Source organism: Globicephala melas, chromosome 2, assembly GCF_963455315.2.
Source record: "Globicephala melas chromosome 2, mGloMel1.2, whole genome shotgun sequence".
Classification (NCBI taxonomy): Eukaryota; Metazoa; Chordata; class Mammalia; order Artiodactyla; family Delphinidae; genus Globicephala; species Globicephala melas.
In genome coordinates this window covers 169184334-169205702 of record NC_083315.2, presented here as the reverse complement: position 1 = coordinate 169205702, position 21369 = coordinate 169184334, and the positions used below count along the sequence as shown (strand labels likewise).

At 38.7% G+C, this 21369-nt stretch overlaps 1 protein-coding gene and 1 non-coding gene across 4 annotated transcripts; both read right to left on the bottom strand.

Moving 5' to 3' along the window:
• Positions 1–1369: 1369 nt before the first annotated feature.
• Positions 1370–21324, bottom strand: GSKIP (GSK3B interacting protein). 3 transcript variants are annotated; one of them, XM_030883447.2, is made up of 3 exons: positions 21231–21324; positions 5482–5750; positions 1370–3149 (listed from the first exon to the last, which is right to left on the bottom strand). In XM_030883447.2, exons 1-3 carry the CDS (start codon positions 21256–21258, stop codon positions 2988–2990), a joined length of 459 nt encoding a protein of 152 aa, XP_030739307.1. In that variant the 5' UTR covers positions 21259–21324; the 3' UTR covers positions 1370–2987. The 3 variants fall into 3 exon arrangements, with proteins under 3 accessions (XP_030739307.1, XP_069901105.1, XP_060151238.1); XM_070045004.1 differs by lacking the exon at positions 21231–21324 and adding an exon at positions 20884–20940; XM_060295255.2 differs by lacking the exon at positions 21231–21324 and adding an exon at positions 20485–20851.
• On the bottom strand, positions 20246–20372 carry LOC115867401 (small nucleolar RNA SNORA27). Its single transcript, XR_004045111.1, has one exon. It is a non-coding gene; the product is annotated as a small nucleolar RNA SNORA27 (small nucleolar RNA).
• Positions 21325–21369: the final 45 nt, after the last annotated feature.

The following is a 21369-nucleotide window of genomic DNA, read 5'->3' as shown; positions in this document are numbered from 1 at the left end:
GTTGGCAGAGTCAGAAGACTTGGGTTCTGACCGTACCCTCCTGCTCACAGGTGGGCTGCTGAGCAAGTGCCGCAACCTGTCCAAGTCCCAGCTGGACAAGTCACACACAAAATGAAGGGGTAAAGGGCAGAGTTCTTAAGTCAATCTGGCACATATCAGAATGTTTTCCTACCCTGTTCCCCCTTAACAATCAAACCACACATTTCGTGTTTTTGAACACTGGCGAGAGAATAGTGCAGTGTTGTGATGGGGGAAGGGAATGAATGCTCAGTACCCCAGTAGCTGCTGATTAGCTGTGTGGGATGTGTAATGATTGATTCTGGACCTGGAGGAAAGGTGGGGAGCGTGTCATTGTGGGAAATGAGGTGTGCATTCTCTTCATAGTCATACTGCCGCTTCAAGGATCCTGGGAGCAGGCACAGCTCAGCACAGATTGGTGCTTTTGCTACAAAGGGATGTTCTTCAGCTGGTTTGAACACCGTTATCTATTGCATTTCCCTTCTCTAATTAGTATATAAAAGCTAATGTAGAAAATATGAAAAAGAAAATTACTTATCTTACCACCTAGTGATAGCTACTATATTATTTCATTTTTCCTTCTGTTACATATAAGGTTATTTTTCAAGATGTAGTTTTAAATCCCTTTTTTCCTGTAGTATAATTTTCTCCAATTTTAATGGCTGCATAGTTTTCCATCAGGAGGATCTGGCATAACTTAACCACTTTTTAGAGCCTTTTCAATGTTTCATTAGCGAAAATGACATCCTTGTTGTATATCTTCTGCTGAATCATGTCACTATGCTAGATTTCTAGGCTATTACCAGCACAGAAGTTATAAGCTTTGTAAAGGCTTTATTACCACTATTTTCCAGAAAGGTTTCACCAATATATCTTCCAATAGAGTGTAACTATGCCTCTCACTAAATCTTTATTGATATCATTATATTTAAATAAGAGAAACTATTAAATTATTAGGTAAAATGGCTTAACATAGCTAAGCCTATTTTCCTTTCTTGAATTACTGGTCTGGTCGAACATCCTTCAAGTGATTACTGGACATTTGTATATTTTTCTGAGTTGATCATATTATTTGCCCCTTATTCTCATTTTTTTCTTACTGACTTATAAGAGCTACTTATTTGGAGGTTCTTTCTTTTTCTTTTGGAAGTGAAATCAAGGGTTAATTTATCTGGTTAAATTCTTTTACAAATCTAGGTAAAATGAAGGTTTTAATGTCTAGTGGAGGTTTTGATATGTGTAGTTCTATTAATGTCTTCTCTCTCTGTTGCTCTTTCATAGTAATAAAAAGAGCAAATCACTTCACACCGAAATGGAACAATACAGAATTCAAAAATGGAAACGGAATCTCTCGGAATCAAACGTTTATCACAAAATGAACGCTTTCAATTTTTAAACATACAATCACTTTTCTTCATACTTAACTCAAAATTAGTAAACAGAATTTTATTCAGACTTTACAAATATCCTTTACATTCAGCCTGAGATTAAGCATGAGAAAGTTCAACCTGAAGTTAGACTTCGTTACCCAAACACTTCAGCATCTGAAAATAAAGCTGAGGATGAATGTTCATTTATCAAACATAATTTAAGCATTCCAATAAACTCTGACATGAAGAGTGACCCAAACCAAACTTTAACTTGCTCTGGTCTACATGATCTTCAGAGCCTAGAAGTACCTATTATTTAATAATGATTTTAAAAAGTCTTCAAATGACAAATTATGAAGGTGTGTCCAGATGTGGAATTTTAGTTCAACATTTCTATAGTTGCTGCTTTAGACTAGTATTAAAAAAACAACTCCCCAATCCTTATTATTCAACATGTACTTGAAAACATGTAGCAGCATGGTATAGTTTATTTTTATAAATATTAGTACCTGTAATAAAATATAAAATACAGAGTCTCCGTTTTTCAAATATTAAGTCTCTGAATGCTTCATTCATCCTTTGGTTTCAAACCCATACGATGCACTCATATGACATTGCAGATTTAGCATTCAGACAGAACACTGTACATCTGTTGGGGAAGGAGGGGTGCTGTGGGAATACCAAAGCGCTACATCATAGAAAGGAAACGCTGAAGCAAAAATACTTTCTGAATATATACTGTACATTATGTAAACAAACATTCATAATAAGAATCAACACAGGCCAAAATATTGTTTTCTAGGAAATCAGAGTCTTTTTTCTTTTAAATCACACACACTGAAGATGCTTTTTGTTAGGAAAAGAATGGAGCCTGTTCCTATATTTGCTTATGTGCTTAAATATCTTGGAAACAAGTAATTGTTGCATTCATTTGCTAACGGTTTGTCCTCTTACTTGGCTGGCTGTTGCAAACAGGAATACAGTACTATTTCAGTACCTGTTCTTCACGTAATGCTAGCTACATAATATAGAATTAATTCATCTTTATCAGTCCATATTAATAATATAAATAGATTACATGAAGCAGTGAATTTCAAAATTTGTGCAGGAGAAACTAGTTGATAATTTGTTTCCAATAAGGCTAGTAGCAAAATAATTACTACAAAGTCAGTCCAAGCTAGTAGCAAACCCCTGATTTAGCAAGCTGAATCAAAGTTTGAAGTTAGTTTATTTCCTATATTACTGTGCAAATCTAGAATTTCCTATGTAAGAGAGAGTGCTGGCAGCATCAAAGTCCTGCAATAAGAGAATGAAATACTGATTAGGTTTTCAGAATGCCAGAGATACTATATGAAGAAATCTGAATGTCTTAATGATGGTGTCACAGCAATGGCCTCAGGATTTCCTTAATGAATCACAAACTAAGAAAGACAATTCATTAGTCAATAAAGTTCTCAATCAAAAGCCTAAATGTGAAGCAAAAAATCATAAAGACACAAAATCAAAGATGCATTTTCTACTATGACCACCTGGAAGAATTTCAAGCTTTAGGTCAACATTGTGTACCAGCAGCAGCCTCTCTAACAGGAAAAAACTTAGTCATGACTGTCCATCCCTTTTCAAAGCTTCCAGTCTTTGAAGGAGTGCATTTCCAAATGCTTCCCGGTAGGCAGGGCTAAGTGTATCCAACAAGGAGTAGACTGTTTCATGGTAGGGAGTCTGTAAATGATCGTCCACCTGGTCAAAAGCATAACCTACCACCTACAAGAGAAATGCAGTAGTGAATAAATAATCAGATTTCATCTTGGTACAGAAAGCAAAAAAAACCCCAACTTTTTACATGGGTCATTCTCTGACATTATGTGTTTCTCCATCAATAGTTAGAATACACATATTTTTAATACAACCTGTAATATTTAAGCAATTCGTAACATACAGGAACACCACCAGCAAAATGCTCTCGTTATAATTTTTTTCTCAAAATTTAAAAGGTCTGTTTTACCTACTTTTGATCCTAAAGGAATGTAAAATACAGAAAGAATTTAAAAAGCTATACAAAAATAGTATTTCATTTTCATGGTCTAAAACATACTTCTATTTATTTTGGGTTTTTTTTGGCTGCACCACCGGCATGTGGGATCTTAGTTCCCTGACCAGGGAACGAACCCGTGCGCCCTGCATTGGAAGCACGGAGTCTTAACCGCTGGACCGCCAGGGAAGTCCCCATGCTTCTATTTAATTCCACATACATTGAGGGTCTTTTTATAAAGGTACTATAATAAATAATTATACTTATTATTACTACAGTGTTATTAGTCCATATTGTTATAATTTATGTGATTTGGACTTTGTATAAAGAATTCTAAAATTTATTTGAAGTTTTAATTCTTCCTTATAATTAGTTATCTGAAATGCCACTTTCATTACTAATACATTACTTATCTGCTCAACTCTGTGAGATAAAAGGGAATGTTATTCTGTGTGCTTCTCTGTGTGTTTTTTCCCCTTAAACACAGCTAAAGCTTTTTTTCTTCAACAGGATTATAAGACCTATATCATGGTTCACCAGCACAGTGTAGGGCAAAATCAACTTAGGTTTTGCTGACTTCATGAAAGCTTGTGAACTCCCCATATGAACCCCACATTTTATGACATCTATTCAAGCCATAGGAGAGGCAAGTTTCTGCTAGAAACAGAAGCAGAGTTGTTATTGCACCACTTCGGGACCATGCTCTGTCCCAGCACTTTCTACAACATATTACAATTTTGTTTGCCCCTCTCTTATCCCCACTAGACTGTGGTCTACCTGGGGACAGGGATCATGTCTTATTCGCATGGTTTGATTTCTAATTCCTGACACAGGATAGTTACTCAGTAAATGTTAACTGAATCAGACTGAAAAAATAAATATTTGAGTACTTACATGTCAGGTTTTATAACTGATCCAGATCTTTCTGCAAACTTTATTCACATAACCATCCCCCAAATCCTTTTCAGTTTTTTTTTTTTTAATCTCCAACTTACAGATAAAGAAGTAGGGACTCAGGTTGACTGACTCACCCAAGGTCACTCAAATTCACATGTAAGACTTCTGACTCTCATTAGAACGTTTCCTACCTCACCAGAATTAAACAGCGTCAGACAGAATTAATTTACCTGGGGTCATTTATCTCTACTTTCGATTTGCCTATTTCTATTTAACATCCACTTCTAAAGATTGCAAGTTTTTGGTACAAATTTAGGAAGGGGAGCACAAAGATTAGTTAATTCCGGGACTACTCCCAAAGCCAAGCCTCATCTGTTGGGGAACTAAGGGTAGTGACGATGCTGGCCTTGCAATCTGCTTCAATGTAAGTGATCCTCTATCAAGGGATACACAGAACACACGATCACATACATCTTAGGTAAAATGAACCTAGTGAAATAAAGAGATGTTCATGTGCTTGTTACCACATGACACTTTTACTTGCTTAAACCCCGTGCTCTACTTCATGATACTGCGTATCTTTGGGAGAACTATCTATAGAAACAGAAAAGTCAGAGATTTTTGACCAAGACAGAAGGTTATTTATTTATTTTGGCTGTGCCGCACGGCCTGCGGGATCTTAATTCCCTGACCAGGCGTTGAACCTGGGCCCTTGGCAGTGAAAGTAAGGAGTTCTAACCACTGGACCTCCAGGGAATTCCCTCAAGTATGTTGTTTCAATAGAAGAGACATTTATAAGAGGTGGGAAAATATTCAACACAGTGGCTGCAAAACTCATCCAATGCAGAGAATGCATTATTCTGGTAAACATATTTAGCTAGAGATAAGAAATAAGTTAATCTGGGGGGTGATGGTTACAACAAAATAACTCTGCAAATCAAATCTGTTTCTTCTTTTTCAAAAAATCCAATTTTCCCATGTTGGCTGAAAGACTTTAGTATTAATAAAAATTCCTAGGGAAAAAAGCTTTCCTTAAAAAAACTTAGAAGCTAATGAGTGTCAAGTTCTCATCTAACACTCTTTCCCACTCCCTGACTCCCTGCCCTTTTTGATTAAGTGGTAAAGATGTAATTTTTTTTTTTTTTTCCTAAAGAGAAAATGACTTACCCTGAGCCCGGCTTCAGTGAGCTCCAGGCAGTATCTATTCCTTTCTCTTGTTTCCACATTGATATAGGCCACATCGTCTGCACAGCGCAGGGTTTTTGAGACAAACATGGTGTTAACAGCAAAGAGAACATCATTTACAACTGCTTCAGCTTCCAGTCTCATGTCTTTCATATCTGTTCCTTCAAAGCCATTAAGCTCTGCATCTTCTTCAAATCCTGACACACTGCTCAGCTCCATGGGATTACAGTCTGTTTCCATTCTGCAAAAATCTGGATATAAAACTGGCTTATAGAAAGACACTCCACATACTAATGTTTGATTAAAAGCAGTTATGCCTTACAACTGCTACTTATTGGAAAACATTAATGAGTTAACAACTTTTAGGGAAAATATTGCCTAAAACCATTTTCAGTAGTTTTTCACAGCAAAATTACAGATACCTATAGATTAAAAAACCCCCCAAAAACAAAAAACTCTTGTTCTCCACTTCTCCTCAAAAGGTTAATCCCCATATTGGTACGAATTCAGAATATCAGTTTTTAGCTATTTCAAACAATGCCAATGTAAAACTCCTAGTACCTACTTCTTTTTAAATGTATTATTATTTTTCTAGGATAGATATTTAGAACTGGAATTGCTGAGTCAAAGTATATACTCATTTTAACTTTTAATAGATACTGCTGAGTCACCCTTCAAAAAAGGCTGTACTGACTGATACTCCACCAACAGAATATGAAGGACTGTGCTCTTTTTCACCACACCCTTTCCAACCCTTTTTAACATTTGCCAACTTGAGAGGCAAAGAATGATGTCTCATTGTTTGAATATGTATATCCTTGATTAAACAACCTTTGGGTATTTATAGGATATTTTTAGTTCTAAGATCATACAGCTATTAAAAAAAACAAATAAAAATGAACTAAGTAGTCTGAAATCAAAGTTTAAGTCTTTACCTACTAAGGTACACCCTCAATAGTTCCTTTTATGACTTCTCAATTTGGGGTTTTGCCTAAGAAGCAATCTTCCCCATTCCACGATTACATTTTAAAATGCTCTAAATTATCTTTTGAATTCTCATTCTCTATATTTAACTCTTTGATCCGTCTGGAATTTATTCTGTGTAGCTTTATTTTCCAAGTGGATAGCCTATTGTCCCAACACCACTTACTGAATAACTCTTTTTACTATTTACTTGAACTGGCTCACATATTATACACTGAAAAATATTATTTCTTGTGCTAACTTGACCCAATATTACCGCCAGTCTGCTATGTAGTTCTTGCTTCTCTTCTGTGACTGGGGGAGCAGTTTTGTTAAAAATTCTAAATGTATGGATGAGAAAAGTTAATAAATGTGAGATTGCTTTGGAATGTAAAAACAGCTTTTCAGAATAAGATATACTTTCTTTTTACCTGTAGGCTTTAAAAGTAAATTAAGATTTCATTTCTCTGGTATGGATTAAGCACTCACTGTCCTAAATGCAGGACGACTGTTCAACTTGTTATGAACATTTATTTGTACTGTTTGTCTATTACCTTACAAATTCCATCCCTTTTTCTAAAGTTACCAACTTGTGCCCTATCTGTGTGATGTTCAAAATCCTTTAAATTAGTGGTCCTCAATTGTGGCCAAAAACCCTACCTGAGAAACTGAATCAAAACCTCTGGGAGATTTTTCTGGGTATTTTTTTCAGAGTTTCTGGGTGATTCTACTGTACAGCCAATGATCTGAATTATTAGCAAAAATCTTAAGGTGCTAGAGTTCCTATAGCTGCAAGTCATTTGCACATTATAAAAGTCAAAACTATTTGCTAAAGGCAACTTATGATAAACTATGTAAAGCTCTTTCAAAAAACTACATAGAAAACTGGTACAAATAATATAATCCTCCAATCCTATTTCAACTAATGATACGTTTTAAGGGTCCTTTATCTTGTCTCCCACAGCACTTCATAGGATTAGTCACTAACTACTAACAATACAAGTTAATTATAAATTTATCAATTATTGCTGGAGGAATTTGTCAGGTAACTGAAATCTAATATTGACTTAGTATATATGAAAGTGAAAATATTTGATTTTCTAAAAATGTCTACCTTCTCTAGAAATAATCATTATATTCCTTAATATTACACTTGGTTTTATGTATAAGAAATGAGACCATTTTATTTTTTTACAAAGTCAGTTCTGAAGATTTTGAAATGTGACTGTCTACCATAAATCTCTTAACATCCTGAATGGCAAACATCTTTATTTTGCTCAAGTAATCAAGTACCTTAACTACAGATGACAGAAATAGTAACTGTTACATGAAAAAGATGTTTATATGAGAAAGCTTTTAAAGAAAGAGCCTAATTCATTGCAACTAGGACCATAGTGATATGATAAGCCAAAGAATCCAATACTAGAATATAAGACCTCACAGGTCAGTAAAGCAGGTCATCAAACTGTGGGTAGTAGTTAGCACCAAGGGGCAAAAAAAGAGAAAGACACCTTTCCTGAGACTGTGAACTTTCAGGAGATTTTTCTCTGAAATGCTTTTGAATGATGCATTAAATAGCAGACACATCCAGAACCTCTGATGATACATAAGAATTGACAGATTTTAGTACTGAAGCATTATACAGGTTAACATTTTAAGCTATCAGTATTTTAAGGTATTATTACAATTATCTTTTGTTGGTATGACAAGCTCTTGATTATTTATCAATACCCTTTCCCCTTCCTAACAGCACCCAGATTTTCCAAGAGGAATCATAATACCTCCCCTTCCCCTATTTTTTTTTTTTTAAGTTTTTGGCTGCACCCCACGGCATGTGGGATCTTAGTTCCCCAACCAGGGACTGAACCCACGCCTCCTGCATTGGAAGGAAGAGTCTTAACCACTGGACTGCCGGGGAAGTCCCCCCTTCCCCTATTGAGTAAAGTAACCAAGCAATTTGCATGAGATTGACCCCAATCCCAACTGAAGACTGTCCTGAACTTATCAATACACTGAATTCTTCCTAGTCATTTTATTTTTAAAATTTATTTATTCATTTATTTATGTTTTGCTGCGTCAGGTTTTAGTTGCAGCACCCGTGGTCTTCATTGAGGCATGCGGGATCTTTTGTTGCAGCACGGGCTTCTCTCTAGTTGTGGCATGCGGGTTTTCTCTAGTTGTGACGCGCAGGCTCCAGGGCACATGGGCTCTGTAGTTGTGGTATACGGGGTCCAGAGTGCGTGCACTCTGTAGTTTACGGCACACAGGCTCTCTCATTGAGGCACGCAAGCTCAGTAGTTGTGGCATGCGGGCTTAGTTGCCCCATGGCATGTGAGATCTCAGTTCCCTGACCAAGGATCAAACCCATGTCCCCAGCACTGGAAGGCGGATTCTTTACCACTGGACCACCAGGGAAGTCCCTTTTCTTTAATGCAGAATAGTTTACAGCACACACTTTAATGCAGAATAGTTTACAGCACACAGCCCCGGCTGTCCCTGGTAGCCATCCCAAGATGAGGGAAACTCAAGGATGATGCTGACAATGGGAAAACAGAGCCAAGAGATTCACAGAGAAATGAAGCCCGAGCCCTGACAGCTGCCCAACCTTTGCACTTTTCAGTTATTGCAGCCAATAAATTCATTATTTTACTGGCAACTGAAAGCATACTGAATTAGGAGTTACCTAAAATAAAAAGCACTCATTAATCTCGCTCTTCAACAGCTTTACACAAGAGGTTTAAAAAAAACGGAACCATGATGATATTTTTGTCTGTCATGTAGAAAGTGCTTAATAAAAGCTTTGTAGACTGAGTATCAACATGTGTATTAGTTTCCTATTGCTGCTGTAACAAATTACCACAAACTTAGTGGCTTAAAATAACATGAATTAATTTTCTTACAATTCTGGACGTGAGAAATCTAAAACCAAGGCGTTAGCAAGGCTGCATTCCTTTTGGAGCCTTCAGGGGAGAATCTGTTTCCTTGCCTCTCTAGCTTCTGGAAGCCTCCCGCATTCCTTGGCTCATGGTCCCTTCTCCCTCCACCTTCAAAGCACATCACTCCAATCTCTGGTTCTGTGGTCACATTATCTCCTTTTTCTGACTCCTGGCACCCGCACTCTTTTATAAGGACCTTTGTGATTGATTATATTGGACCCACTTGAACATTCCAGGATAATTTCCCCATCCAAGGCCCTTAACTTGAACAAACCTGCAAAGTTCCTTTTGCCATATAAGGTACTGATAATACATTCACAGTTTCTGGGGATTAGGACATGGACATCTTTGGGGGGGGGTCATTATTCTGCCTACCAGTATCCATATCCTATCAGCAGGGAAAGGAGTATAAAGGTAGTCAAAGAGACTTCATTTTCTGACTTTCCTTTTTGGAACAGTCATAGTTTACTTTTAAAAGGAGGTCCAGCGTACTTGTCAAGCTCACTGCCTTCTTTGGAAAGGTTTCTTAGTTACAGCTTTCATGATTTGTATTCTGTAACTCCAGCACCGTGATACAGCGAAATGAACTGGATTTGGGTGTTATAATTAAAGTCACCATTTCGAGGCTGGCAAGGGGTTTATGAATTGTCTTGAATCAAGAGCTCTGTCCAACTACCCGATTCTGGATGGTGACTGGTTCATCCAATCAGATCCTCTTTTGAGGAGTATGAACACAGAGCCAAAAAACATGAATTCAGTGTGTGATGAAAGGAGCTACAGAAGCAAAGCAGGGAGCAACTGGGTAGCCTTACCAATGGGGCACTAGAGAAGTGGTTTCTATACTTTGATTATTCATCCCAATAACCAAAAATATTTTGAGCAGATACCTCATCATATGTATATTTATTTACATATCACAATTAGCGTATCAAAACACATAAATATGAATTTAAAGAGAAGGTAAACTATGAAATATAAGCTTATTTTCTTCTTACTTCTCAATGGATTATCTTGTGTACCCAACTGTAGAAGCCTGCACCATTGAGGATGGGGACATATACGTCCATGGTGGTGAAGGGACAACTGCTAAAATTACTAATGAAACATTAGAGATGCTGTCAGGTTACCAGAATGGTTGACTCATCAATGTGATTCCTGTAAAAATCCCTGGATTCTTCTGTAGGCTAAACAACTTATCATTGTATGAGAAATTCTAGACCAGTAGAACTCTGTGCAATGATGGAAATGTTCTTTATCTATGCTGTCCAATACAGTGGCTACCAGGCACACGTAGCTATTAAGCACTTGAAGTTTCGCTAGAGCGACTGAAGAACTGAACTTCAAATTTTATTTAATTTTCATTCATTTAAATTTAAAAAGCTAGTGGCTACTGTATCACATAGCACAGGACTAGACCTTTGTGAATACTTCTGGATAATATAATGAACTGAGTTTATATTACTGTTGAAAACAATCAAGATATAAAGGTACTAAATTCAGCTTATTTTATATGAGTACCAAGATTTGGAAATAGGTATGTTAGAAAATCTATTTTGAATCTTAGCTAATCTATGGAGGGAAATTAACTGTCAGTGTTTCATTGGTAAAAATCAATGAATTACTTCATTTTTTTATCTTTTCAATTTAGACTCTAAGTTTATTTATCTAGCACTTTTCTAAGCATTAGAATACTAATTAAGTATGTTTACTGGTAGTTTACAGCCTAATTTGAGAAATAAGACAGGCACATGAAATACGTACACAAATATTAATGCCACGCACATGAATCATAACACAAAAAATGTATAATTAGAAAAAACAAAATGTCTTGGTCCTACTACAATCTTACCACTCAACTTGTATAAACTTGGGCTGGCCATGTAACCTCATTGGTTTTCTCACTTACAGAATAAGGGGGAATGAATGGGAAATTCTTTACTGTTCTTGAGAGCTCTGACATTCCATGATTTATGACATAATTGTTAAGTTACTATGGGGCTTGACTCATGGAACAGGTCAGTCAAAATTGGGCTTGAATGAGCACAGATGAAAAGTTATGGATAAGCAGAGAAGACTTGAGAGTTGTGAAGGATTCTTCAGAGGGAACAATGCATAAACAAGGCCCAGGGTGTGGCAGGAATTGTAAGGAAACTGGACTAGGTAGTCTACTACAAGGAAAATGCTAAGAGAATAACAGATAGGAATGGCCCAATGTGACAAGGTGCTAATACCTAGACAACAGAATTTGATTTTGGTACAACAGGCTGTTTTAAGCTCTTGAGAATGGGAAGAGCAATGTCTTTATATTTAAAGTAGGTTCCTTGTAGGCAGTATATAGTTTGGTCCTGCTTTTTCATCCAATCCGATAATCTCTACCTTTTAATTGGAGTGTTTAGACCATTTACGTTTAATATGATTACTATGATTATTGATATGATTACTATGATTGATGTGGTTACTATCTTGCTGTTTGTTTTCTATTTGTCCCATCTGTACTTTATTCCCTTTTCCTTATTTTTCTGCCTACTTTTGGACTGACCACTTTTTAGGATTCTTTTACATCCTTTGGTGGTTTATTGACTCTTTGTTGAACGTTTTTGGTGGTTGCTTTAGAGTTTATAATATACATCTTTAATTTATCACACCTTCAAGTGTTCTTATACCACTTCATGAATAATATAAGAACCTTACAAGAGTATATTATACAGTCTTTGTGCTATTTTTGTCATACATTTTACTTCTACATATGTTAGAAACCATGTTATTTTTGTTTCATTATTATTGTTTTTAACAGTGTTTTTTTGTTTGTTTTTTGGCTACACGTCATGGCTTGTGGGATCTCAGTTCCCTGACCAGGGATTGAACCCAGGCTACAGCAGTGAAAGCCTGGAATTGTAACCACTAGGCCACCAGGGAATTCCCATTATTTTTGCTTTAAATAGCCAGTTACTTTTCAAAGAGACTTAGGTAGTAAGAAAAATGCATTTTATATTTAACCATATGGTTACTATTTCTGATGCTCCTCATTTCTTTGTGTTGATCTACATCTATAATCTGTATAATTTTTCTTCTGCCTGATGATTTCCTTAAACATTTCCTGTAGTGTAGGTCTGCTGTTGATGAATTCTTTCAGCTTTTCTATGTCTGAACAAGTCTTCCTATCACTTTCATTTTTTTTTTTAATAAACTTATTTATTTATTTTTGGCTGCACTGGGTCTTTGTTGCTGTGCACAGGCTTTCCCTAGTGGCGGCAAGCAGGGGCTACTCTTCATTGCAGTACACAGGCTTCTCATTGCAGTGGCTTCTCTTGTTGCAGAGCACAGGCTCTAGGCGCATGGGCTTCAGTAGTTGTAGCACGCAGGCTCAGAAGTTGTGGCTCATGGGCTCTAGAGCGCAGGCTCAGCAGTTGTGGCACATGGGCTTAGCTGCTCCACGGCACGTGGGATCTTCCTGGACCAGGGCTCAAACCCGTGTCCCCTGCATTGGCAGGCAGATTCTTAACCACTGTGCCACCAGGGAAGCCTCACTTTCATTTTTAAAAGATATTTTTGCTGGGTATAGAATCCTAGGCTGACTTTTTTTCTTTCAAGAAAAAAATGTTTCCTTCAAGCAAAAAATCAAAGATGTTTCTCTACCGTCATCTTATTCGCAGTTTCCCGTGAGAAATGTGATGTCACTGTTATCTTTGTTCCTCTTGGTGTAGTTTTTCTTCATGTTTCTTTTGCTTGGGGTTCATTGAGCCTCTTCCATCTGTGGGTTCATAGATCTTAGCAAATTTGGAAAAATTTTGGCCATTATTTCTTCTAACATTTATTTGTCTCTCCTCTCTCTGGAGAGTCCAATTTCATGAATATTAGTCCAAGTGAAGTTGTCCTACCCCTATGCTCATTTTTTCACTCTTTTCCTCTTTGTGTTTCACTTTGAATAGTTTCTATTGCTATTTAAAGTTCTTTTCTAATCTTTTCTTTGCTGTATCTAATCTCTTATACTTGGATTCTTCTTTAAAAAACATATTTTTATGTATCTACTTCATTTGCTCAATCTTTTCTCTAATTCTTTTAAACATATGGAATAATTATAATAAATGTTTTAATGTCACTGTTATTTCTGGGTTAGTTTCAATTGACAGATTTTTCTAATCGTTATGGGTTGCATACTGCTTCTTTGTATGCCTGATATTTTATGATTGGATGCCAGACTGTGTGGATTTTACCTTGCATGGTGCTTGATATTTTTATATTCCTATAAATATTACTGAGTATTGCCCTGGGATGTAGTTAACTGGGAAAAGCTTGATCCTTTCAGGTCTTGCTTTTAGGCTTTTTAAGGCAGTATCAAAACTCATTTAGTCTCTGGTTAATTTTTTTCCCAACTACAGAGGCAAAACCTTTCTGAGCACTCTACCGGATGGCCTATGAATTATGAGATTTTTCATTCTGGGTGAGAGGAACTGGAACTATCACTGGTCCTGTCTGAGCTCTGAAAATTCCTCTAATTCTTTTGGGTAGTCTCTTCCCCAGCCCTGGGGAGTTTCCTCACAACTATGTGTTGATTAGTATTCAGCTGCAGACGGGAGGGGGATCCTCTGTATTTATCCACGGCTCTAAGAAGCTCCCCTCCTTCTAGTACTCTGTCCTAGCTGCCTTGGCCTTCCTGGAATCCTAGCTTTTTATCCTCAATTCAGGTAGACTGCCAGTTCTACCTGGGTTTCTCCTCCCAAGGCCATGCCTAGAAATTCTCTCCAGGCAATAATCTGGGGCAACAGTTTGCATCTTGTCTCTCAGGGATCACTGTCCTTCACTGCCTAATGTCCAAAGTCTTAAAACCATTGTTTCATGTATTGTTGCCCACTTTTTTTGTTGTTTCAGGTGGAAGGTTAAATCTAGTCCCTGTTACTCTATCTTAGCCAGGAGTGGAAAGCTTATTAACCAGTTTTCAGCTAATTTTGGAATCTTATTTCATCAGTTTTTCTTTCATTGATTTTGGTCTCTCCTATATTATTTTGAATCAACTTCACCATCTTGTTGGTTCTTTCATTAATGAGTTAAAAACATTTTTGACACATGCTTACTATATGTTTGTATAAGACTCACTTTTTTACTTAAAAAATTAAATTTTGACACTACTTTCAGACTTTTAATCCTTCCAAATTCAGTTTGGACACATCTGTTTCAGGATTCTGTATCTGATCTCAAGGTAGAGTTAATCACTATATCCTCCTTCCTTAGAATTTGTTTTGATACTTCTGTACTTATCATACCTCAGTGCAAATGAAGGTCTGTGGTGTCCATATCACCAGCACAGTGTCTGGCATAAAGCAGGTCTTCACTGAATACTTTCTGAGCGAATAAACCAAAGAAAAATTACTAATTTTCTGCTTCTCAAGCTGTAGTACTCAGCTCTGTGACATGGGGCATACAAAGCTACAGGATAAACATGATAGACACTCCTGGAAAATACACATCACTGCTAGAGTAACAATATTATGAAGTATGATGCAAAATTATGTACAACTTTAAAGCAAATGGCAGCCTCAAGCCATGTCCTCTTTAGGTTATGTTTCCCCACCCCTAGGGTTTCCTTTGCCTCTGACTGAAATATATGTGTGAAAAATAAGTAAGAGAAGGACTGCTTTAACTCAAGGAATTAACTAAAAAAGCTGAAAATTCCAGGCACTGGGTCTGGGGGTATAAAGTTAATAGGCAGAGGTTGCAGCTGGTGGAAGAGTGGAATGTTAGTACTGGGTTGGACCTTCTCTAAGTCTTTATAGCTCTTCCCACTTCGGTTATAATAATGCTCTTTATTAAAAGTTAAGGTAATTATTGATAGCTCTTACTTCTGTTGGTATAATTTGGGGGCTGTGTTAGTGTTTTTGGAGGATTCATGAAACTGGTTATCAAGATATTGATTACTAAGTCCTTCATTCTCTATTTCTTAATTTTTTATATTCTAATTTTCTATGGCAGAAAAATGTATTATGTTTGTAATAAGACAAAAAACTTTAAAAAATGTGATGTATTAGAAAGTATGAGGTGTAGGAAGCAGACACATTTTTCTTCTTAGAGAAGCCAGACTACTTAGTGTTTTGTTTTTTGGCTGCGTTGGGTCTTCGCTGCTGTGTGCGGGCTTTCTCTAGTTGTGGCGAGTGGGGGCTACTCTTTGTTGTGGTGCACGGGCTTCTTGTTGCAGTGGCTTCTCTTGTTGTGGAGAATGGGCTCTAGGCGCACGGGCTTCAGTAGTTGCGGTGCATGGGCTCAGTAGTTGCAGCACGTGGGCTCTAGGGTGCATGGGCTTCAATAGTTGTGGCACGTGGGCTCAGCAGTTGTGGCTTGTGGGCTCTACAGTGCAGGATCGGTAGTTGTGTCACAAGGGCTTTGTCGCTCCTCAGTATGTGGAATCTTCCCAGACTAGGGATCGAACCCGTGTCCCCTGCACTGGCAGGCAGATTCTTAACCACTGCACCACCAGGGAAGTCCTAAGACAGTTAAAGTAACTGGCAGCTTCAGTTTCAAATGAAATGAGAGCTTTGAATTTATCTGAATTTCAAACTACTGTTTTGAAAGTAAAGATGAATAAAGTTGATTCGCAACATTTAGAATTCAGGCAAAGCTAAAGCTAGTTTAAACTTTATTTTCTGTAACACATAACATTTAATGTTTTCAATAGCTCTGAGATGCTTATTTTGAAATTAAAAATTTTAAATCAGAATCATTTGCAGCATTACAGCCATACATTATTTGTAATTCAAATAAAAAGGGCTTATCTTTCCATTTGTACACTGGTTTATAAAATTACTCTGCACCCCACTTTCAACAAAGACACACATACACAACCTAGTAATAACAAATCAAGCCACCAGAATTGTATTGTGCTTCAGCTGATTAAAGAGGTGAAGAAATATATAATGTTCATTTGAGAAGTCTTTTTTTTTAAAGATTTAATTGGCTTTATTAGGCAGTTCATGCATCGGGCAGAATCCCATCTGGCAACTAGAGCGGTACTCCTGGAGAAGTCTTTTAAACTGTAAAAAATAGGCAAGAACACTACAACCCTGTAAACAACCTTTCCTTTGAAACCAGAAATAGTAAATGAGATTCCAAGACTAAAAAATTGAATGCTTAAGAACTAAAACCAAAATAACTCCAGGAATTAGTTTTTTGTTTCTATATAACCCACTAGGTTATATAGAGGATTTGGTATTATATTTAATATAAGGTACATTCTAACCAATATAAATCAATATCTAAAGAGATATGAAACAGAAAACCTCTTTGTTTTCCATTTAAACTCTAAATTGGCTCTCTACCAGACTCTGAGCAATATTCTGTTGCTAGCACCTTCAAAAATTGGAATACCTTATGGTTGCTTTTAGTTATTCTGGTAGATTGCATCACCTTGCAAAAAGTTTCCAAATGATTCCTTATAACATCATCCATAAATTATTTAGGAACCGCTCTTACTTCATCTGTTGGTATAATTTTTGGACTGTGTTAGTGGTCTGGGGAGAATTCATGAAACTAGTTATCAAGATATTGTTCACTGAATTCTTTATTCTCTACTTCTTAATTTAGTAGACTTTGTTTTGTTTCATCACAAATTTACAGCATTAAAGAGCTAGCAGAAGACTAGATTTGTCCTTGATGACAAAAGAACAGGCGTAGAAAGACATACACGACTGTCTGCATGTCTACAGCATGGCAAAAGAACAGAGCCAGAATGACTTCAAGAGCAGTATACAGAGGTCAAATTTACATTTTGAAAGAAAGTTAGATTTTTCAGTTGCCATTACAACAGTCAGCTGAGGGTTAGAATATAATATCTTAATGATGATTACAGCTGACCCTTGAACAACATAGGTTTGAACTGCACAGGTCCACTTACACATAGATTTTTTTCAATAGTAAATACTACAGTATTACACTATCCATGTTGATTGAATTGGCGGATGTGGAACTGCGTATATACAGGGCTGACTACAAGTTACACGTGGATTTTCAGTTTTGGGGGGGTTGGCGTCCTTAACCCCAGCGTTGTTCAAGGGTCAACTGTACTTTTATTTATATCATACATCACAGTCTGGAAAATCCTCTCAACATGAATAAGAAGTCGCCATATGGTGTGATGGTTAAAGGGCTCTTTTGAACAGACTGATCGGGGCTAGAGTCTCAGTTCTGCCACTTACTCTGCGACTGGAGGCAAGATATCTTAATCCCTCTAGTCACATGTTCCGCCGCCCTAAAATGAAGCCAACAAGAGCATCTACCTTAAAGGGATCCCAAGAGAACTAAATGAGTGAATATATGGAAAACGCTTAGCATGGTGCTGGACACGCAATAAGCTCAAGAAATATTATCTGTTAATTGTTAAAAATAGAGTATTTAAATATCTTTAAAGAAGAAAGAGTAAACTCTGACCTAAGCCCTTTGACTCCAAGTTCCGTGCCCGTTACAGTATGTGGAGTGGCTGCAGCTGCGGCCTTCCACGGCTCTGAGAAGCATGAGACGCAGGAACACTATTATCTTATTCCTGTTACCTCAGGCACAAGTCTTAGAAGGACAAAAACATCTCAGCTTTTTTTTTCTTTCACATGTTAACGTGGATTTCTTTCATGGATGATTTTTTGACATGACCCATTCAGCCTCTGGTATATAGCCTCTAACCTGTCATTTCAAATCTTTTCTAGAATTTTTTGGAAGTTGACAATGTTTGGTTGGTAATTACCTTCATCGTCCTCCCTTAATTAATGTTAGCTGTTAACATTTTGTGATAGTACTTTGTCTTTGATAAAACACAAAACACTGTTAGGATGAGTCTGTACTCTATTTGAGCTAGAGGTATAATAATGACAGATCCCAAACCTTAACAATTTATGCTGAATTTCTCCTACAAAGCATAAAACGTACCCGGCAACACACTTAAGACTGTGAAGGGAGCATGTTTGTTTTTACAAAATCTTCTAATTTTTATTTCCCTTTTCTGATATTTGAAATTTCACACATTCTACGGACAGTCTGAATGTAATTCTGTATTCCAAAAGCAATCACTTACTTAACATTTCAACCTGAAAAGAAGTCAACTGTACTCATTCATCAAAAGTCTGGTTCAAACCTCCCAAGGTCTAGTCTAACTCCCTGCCAGATTGGATCCCAGTTTCATACCACTTTGTTTACACTCCTTTTATGGTAAGCATTATAATTATTCATAAACATGACTTATTATCTTCCAAATATATCCAGAATCCAACTGCTTTTTCCCATCTTCACTTCTATCACTCTAGTCCAAGCCACTGTCATCTCTGCCTGTATTACTGCAATATCTTTCTAACTGGTCTTGCTTTTTCTCCTTTGGTCCTCTCCCCTCCACAAGTCTATTCCCAACACAGCAGTTAGCATTGATCCTGTAAACATTTTGGCCAGATTATGGCACTACTTTCCTCAAACCCATTCACCGACTGAATAAAAAGGCAAAGTCCTTATAGTGGCCTACAAGGCCCTTATATGACCCCCCCCCCCGCAAACCCCCAGCTTCTCCTCTTTCCTTCACTCCCTCCTGAGGTTCCTTGTACTTGCTAAGCACGCTCTTGCCATGGGCCTTGCGTTCTGCTGTTCCCCCTGCCTAGAAAACTCTTGCAGGTATTCACTTGCCTTGCTCCCCAGCTTTCCCTAAGTCTCTGATAAAATGTCACCTATTAAACAAGAGAGGCCTTCCTTTATCCCCTATATAAAAGTGGCAAGGGCTTCCCTGGTGGCGCAGTGGTTGAGAGTCCGCCTGCTGATGCAGGGGACATGGGTTTGTGCCCCGGTCCGGGAGGATCTCACATGCCGCGGAGCGACTGGGCCCGTGAGCCATGGCCGCTGAGCCTGCGCGTCCGGAGCCTGTGCTCCGCAACGGGAGAGGCCGCAACAGTGAGAGGCCCGCGTACCGCAAAAAAAAAAAAAAAAAAGTGGCAAATCTCTCTGCTCTCCATTCCCTTTATATTACTTTATTTTTTTCTACAGCACTTATGACCACATGGCATATGACATGTTTGATTACTGTTTGTATCCCCTCCCTTCAATAAAATGTAAGCACTCCATGAGGGCAGGGACTTAATCTGGTCACTGCTGTATCCCCAGTACCTAGAACAATCCCTGGCACATAGCAGGCAATCAGTAAATATTTACTGAATAAAGGAGTGACCCCTTCACTATAGAACATAAGCTCCTTGAATGCCTCTTTACCTTTTTCACATCACCAACTGTGGAGACTTTCATTCAAAGGACCCTTAACAAACATTTAAACATGCATGAAGAGCAAGGGAACTGAAGTTACCAAGAATGCTTGCAAGTCTACAAAGAATGAGGGGTAGCAAGAATCCCAGCACCTACGTACAGTGGAAAGCACCCTGGTTCCAAAATGAAAAGGTGGAAAGGGGAACCAGAGCTTTCTCCATTTGCCAACACTTGTGGGCTGTGTTAGTATTTCTAAGGCACTGGTGAAAGTTATCAGCATACAAACAAAATCTTCTTAACCCGGTCGTCTTAATTCACGATTTTTTTTTCTTTCGACAGTTTCATTTATTAACTAACCATGAACCTTTTTACCCACAGATAGGATAAATCAACAGTGTTGGCAAATTTAAAATCATTTACTAAATCTTACTGAACGGGGCCTTGAGGCAAACATCCCCACTTTTAAGCTCTCTTCTAATGAGGTGACAGACTCAATTATTTGGTAGAAATACCAAATAATTTAAGCAAAACCGGACGGCTAATAAAATTTACAACTTTAATTAAACTTTCTACACTCCGAATACTAGAACTGCTTAGTGACAAACTCCACAAGACTTTCCAGTAAGCTTATTACAGTTTGTTTCGTCTGACAGGTTACAAGACAAACACCCAGTCTGCTTGAGTTTTAAAAGGGTATTTCCTTTGCTTCCCCGGCATAACCAAGAAAGACAGGAGTCCAACTGGTAAAGCGAAAGTCGGGTTTAATTAACTATTCTTGATTAAACTGGATGTATCGGGACTCCGCTGGTTCCCGACGTATATCGTTTAAGTTTCCTAACAATATTTGGAGATAAGATATTACTAATGTGCTCACAGTTGGCGAAGACTCCGAGAGGTCAGCGGCCGCTTCGAGGGGGCTCGGCTAATGAGCGCCAGGGGCGGGATTCTAACCCAGGACACTTGGCTTCCGGGCCACGAAACAGCGGCACGCAGGCCTTCTCGGGGGTGGACCAAGTTAAGGGCCGGCTCCGCCTCTGCAGGAGTTGCCTCCTAAAAGGCAGAAACACGGCTGCGCAGATTCCCAGAACCGCACAAGTACTTTGCCCAGGTTTCCGCGGGGTCGGAAGGTTCTGGTATCGATCAGAGAGAGCAGTTCTGCCTAGAAAGCTCAAGTGTCTTGGTCGCTGGCGCAGCACACGCAGGATAAATAAAGCACTTTGGAAACTGCAAGCCTCTAGACAGACAGCGAAGCTGAAGCTCCGGAAAACAATACCTGAATGAGGCGGGCGACGAATAACTTGCTGACTATGGGCACCGGCCAATACGGGGGGTGGGCGTGGGGGGGGAGAGGGATGCTCGAGAGGGGCTGCAGCCCTCCCCGTAGAGCCGGCGGCGTCCGAACGCCCGTTTCCGGGGTCGGGGTCTAAGCTGCCTGGGATGGCCCAGGCCGGATCCGCCCCCAACCCCACCCCCTCTCAGCCCGGGAACCGGGCCGCTTCTGCCGTCGCCCCTCACGGCCCGGCCTGCAGAGCCACGTCCGGCTCAGAGGACCCCCAGCTCGCCCTCGAACCCCCCTCGACCCCCAGCCGGCCTCTTGCCGCCGGCCCCGCGACTGCTCACCTGCGCACGCCCCGCGTCCTCCTCTCATTCCCTCCCCAGGCCTCTGGAAGCGACCCGCGACACCTCCCCATCTCCTCCCCGCCCTCGCCCCGCCCCCTCGGAGCCGGAACTGCCCCCTTCCGGGTCCTTTTCCCCGCCT

What these genes read in the sequence shown, in the direction of transcription:
- GSKIP (XM_030883447.2), bottom strand. Translation starts at nt 21,258, where the DNA reads ATGAGAGGAGGACGCGGGGCGTGCGCAG. An exon ending in AGGACGCGGGGCGTGCGCAG is followed by an intron (nt 5,751 to 21,230) that starts GTGAGCAGTCGC and finishes TTTTATATCCAG; the next exon opens with ATTTTTGCAGAATGGAAACA. An exon ending in TCACTGAAGCCGGGCTCAGG is followed by an intron (nt 3,150 to 5,481) that starts GTAAGTCATTTT and finishes TTTCTCTTGTAG; the next exon opens with GTGGTAGGTTATGCTTTTGA.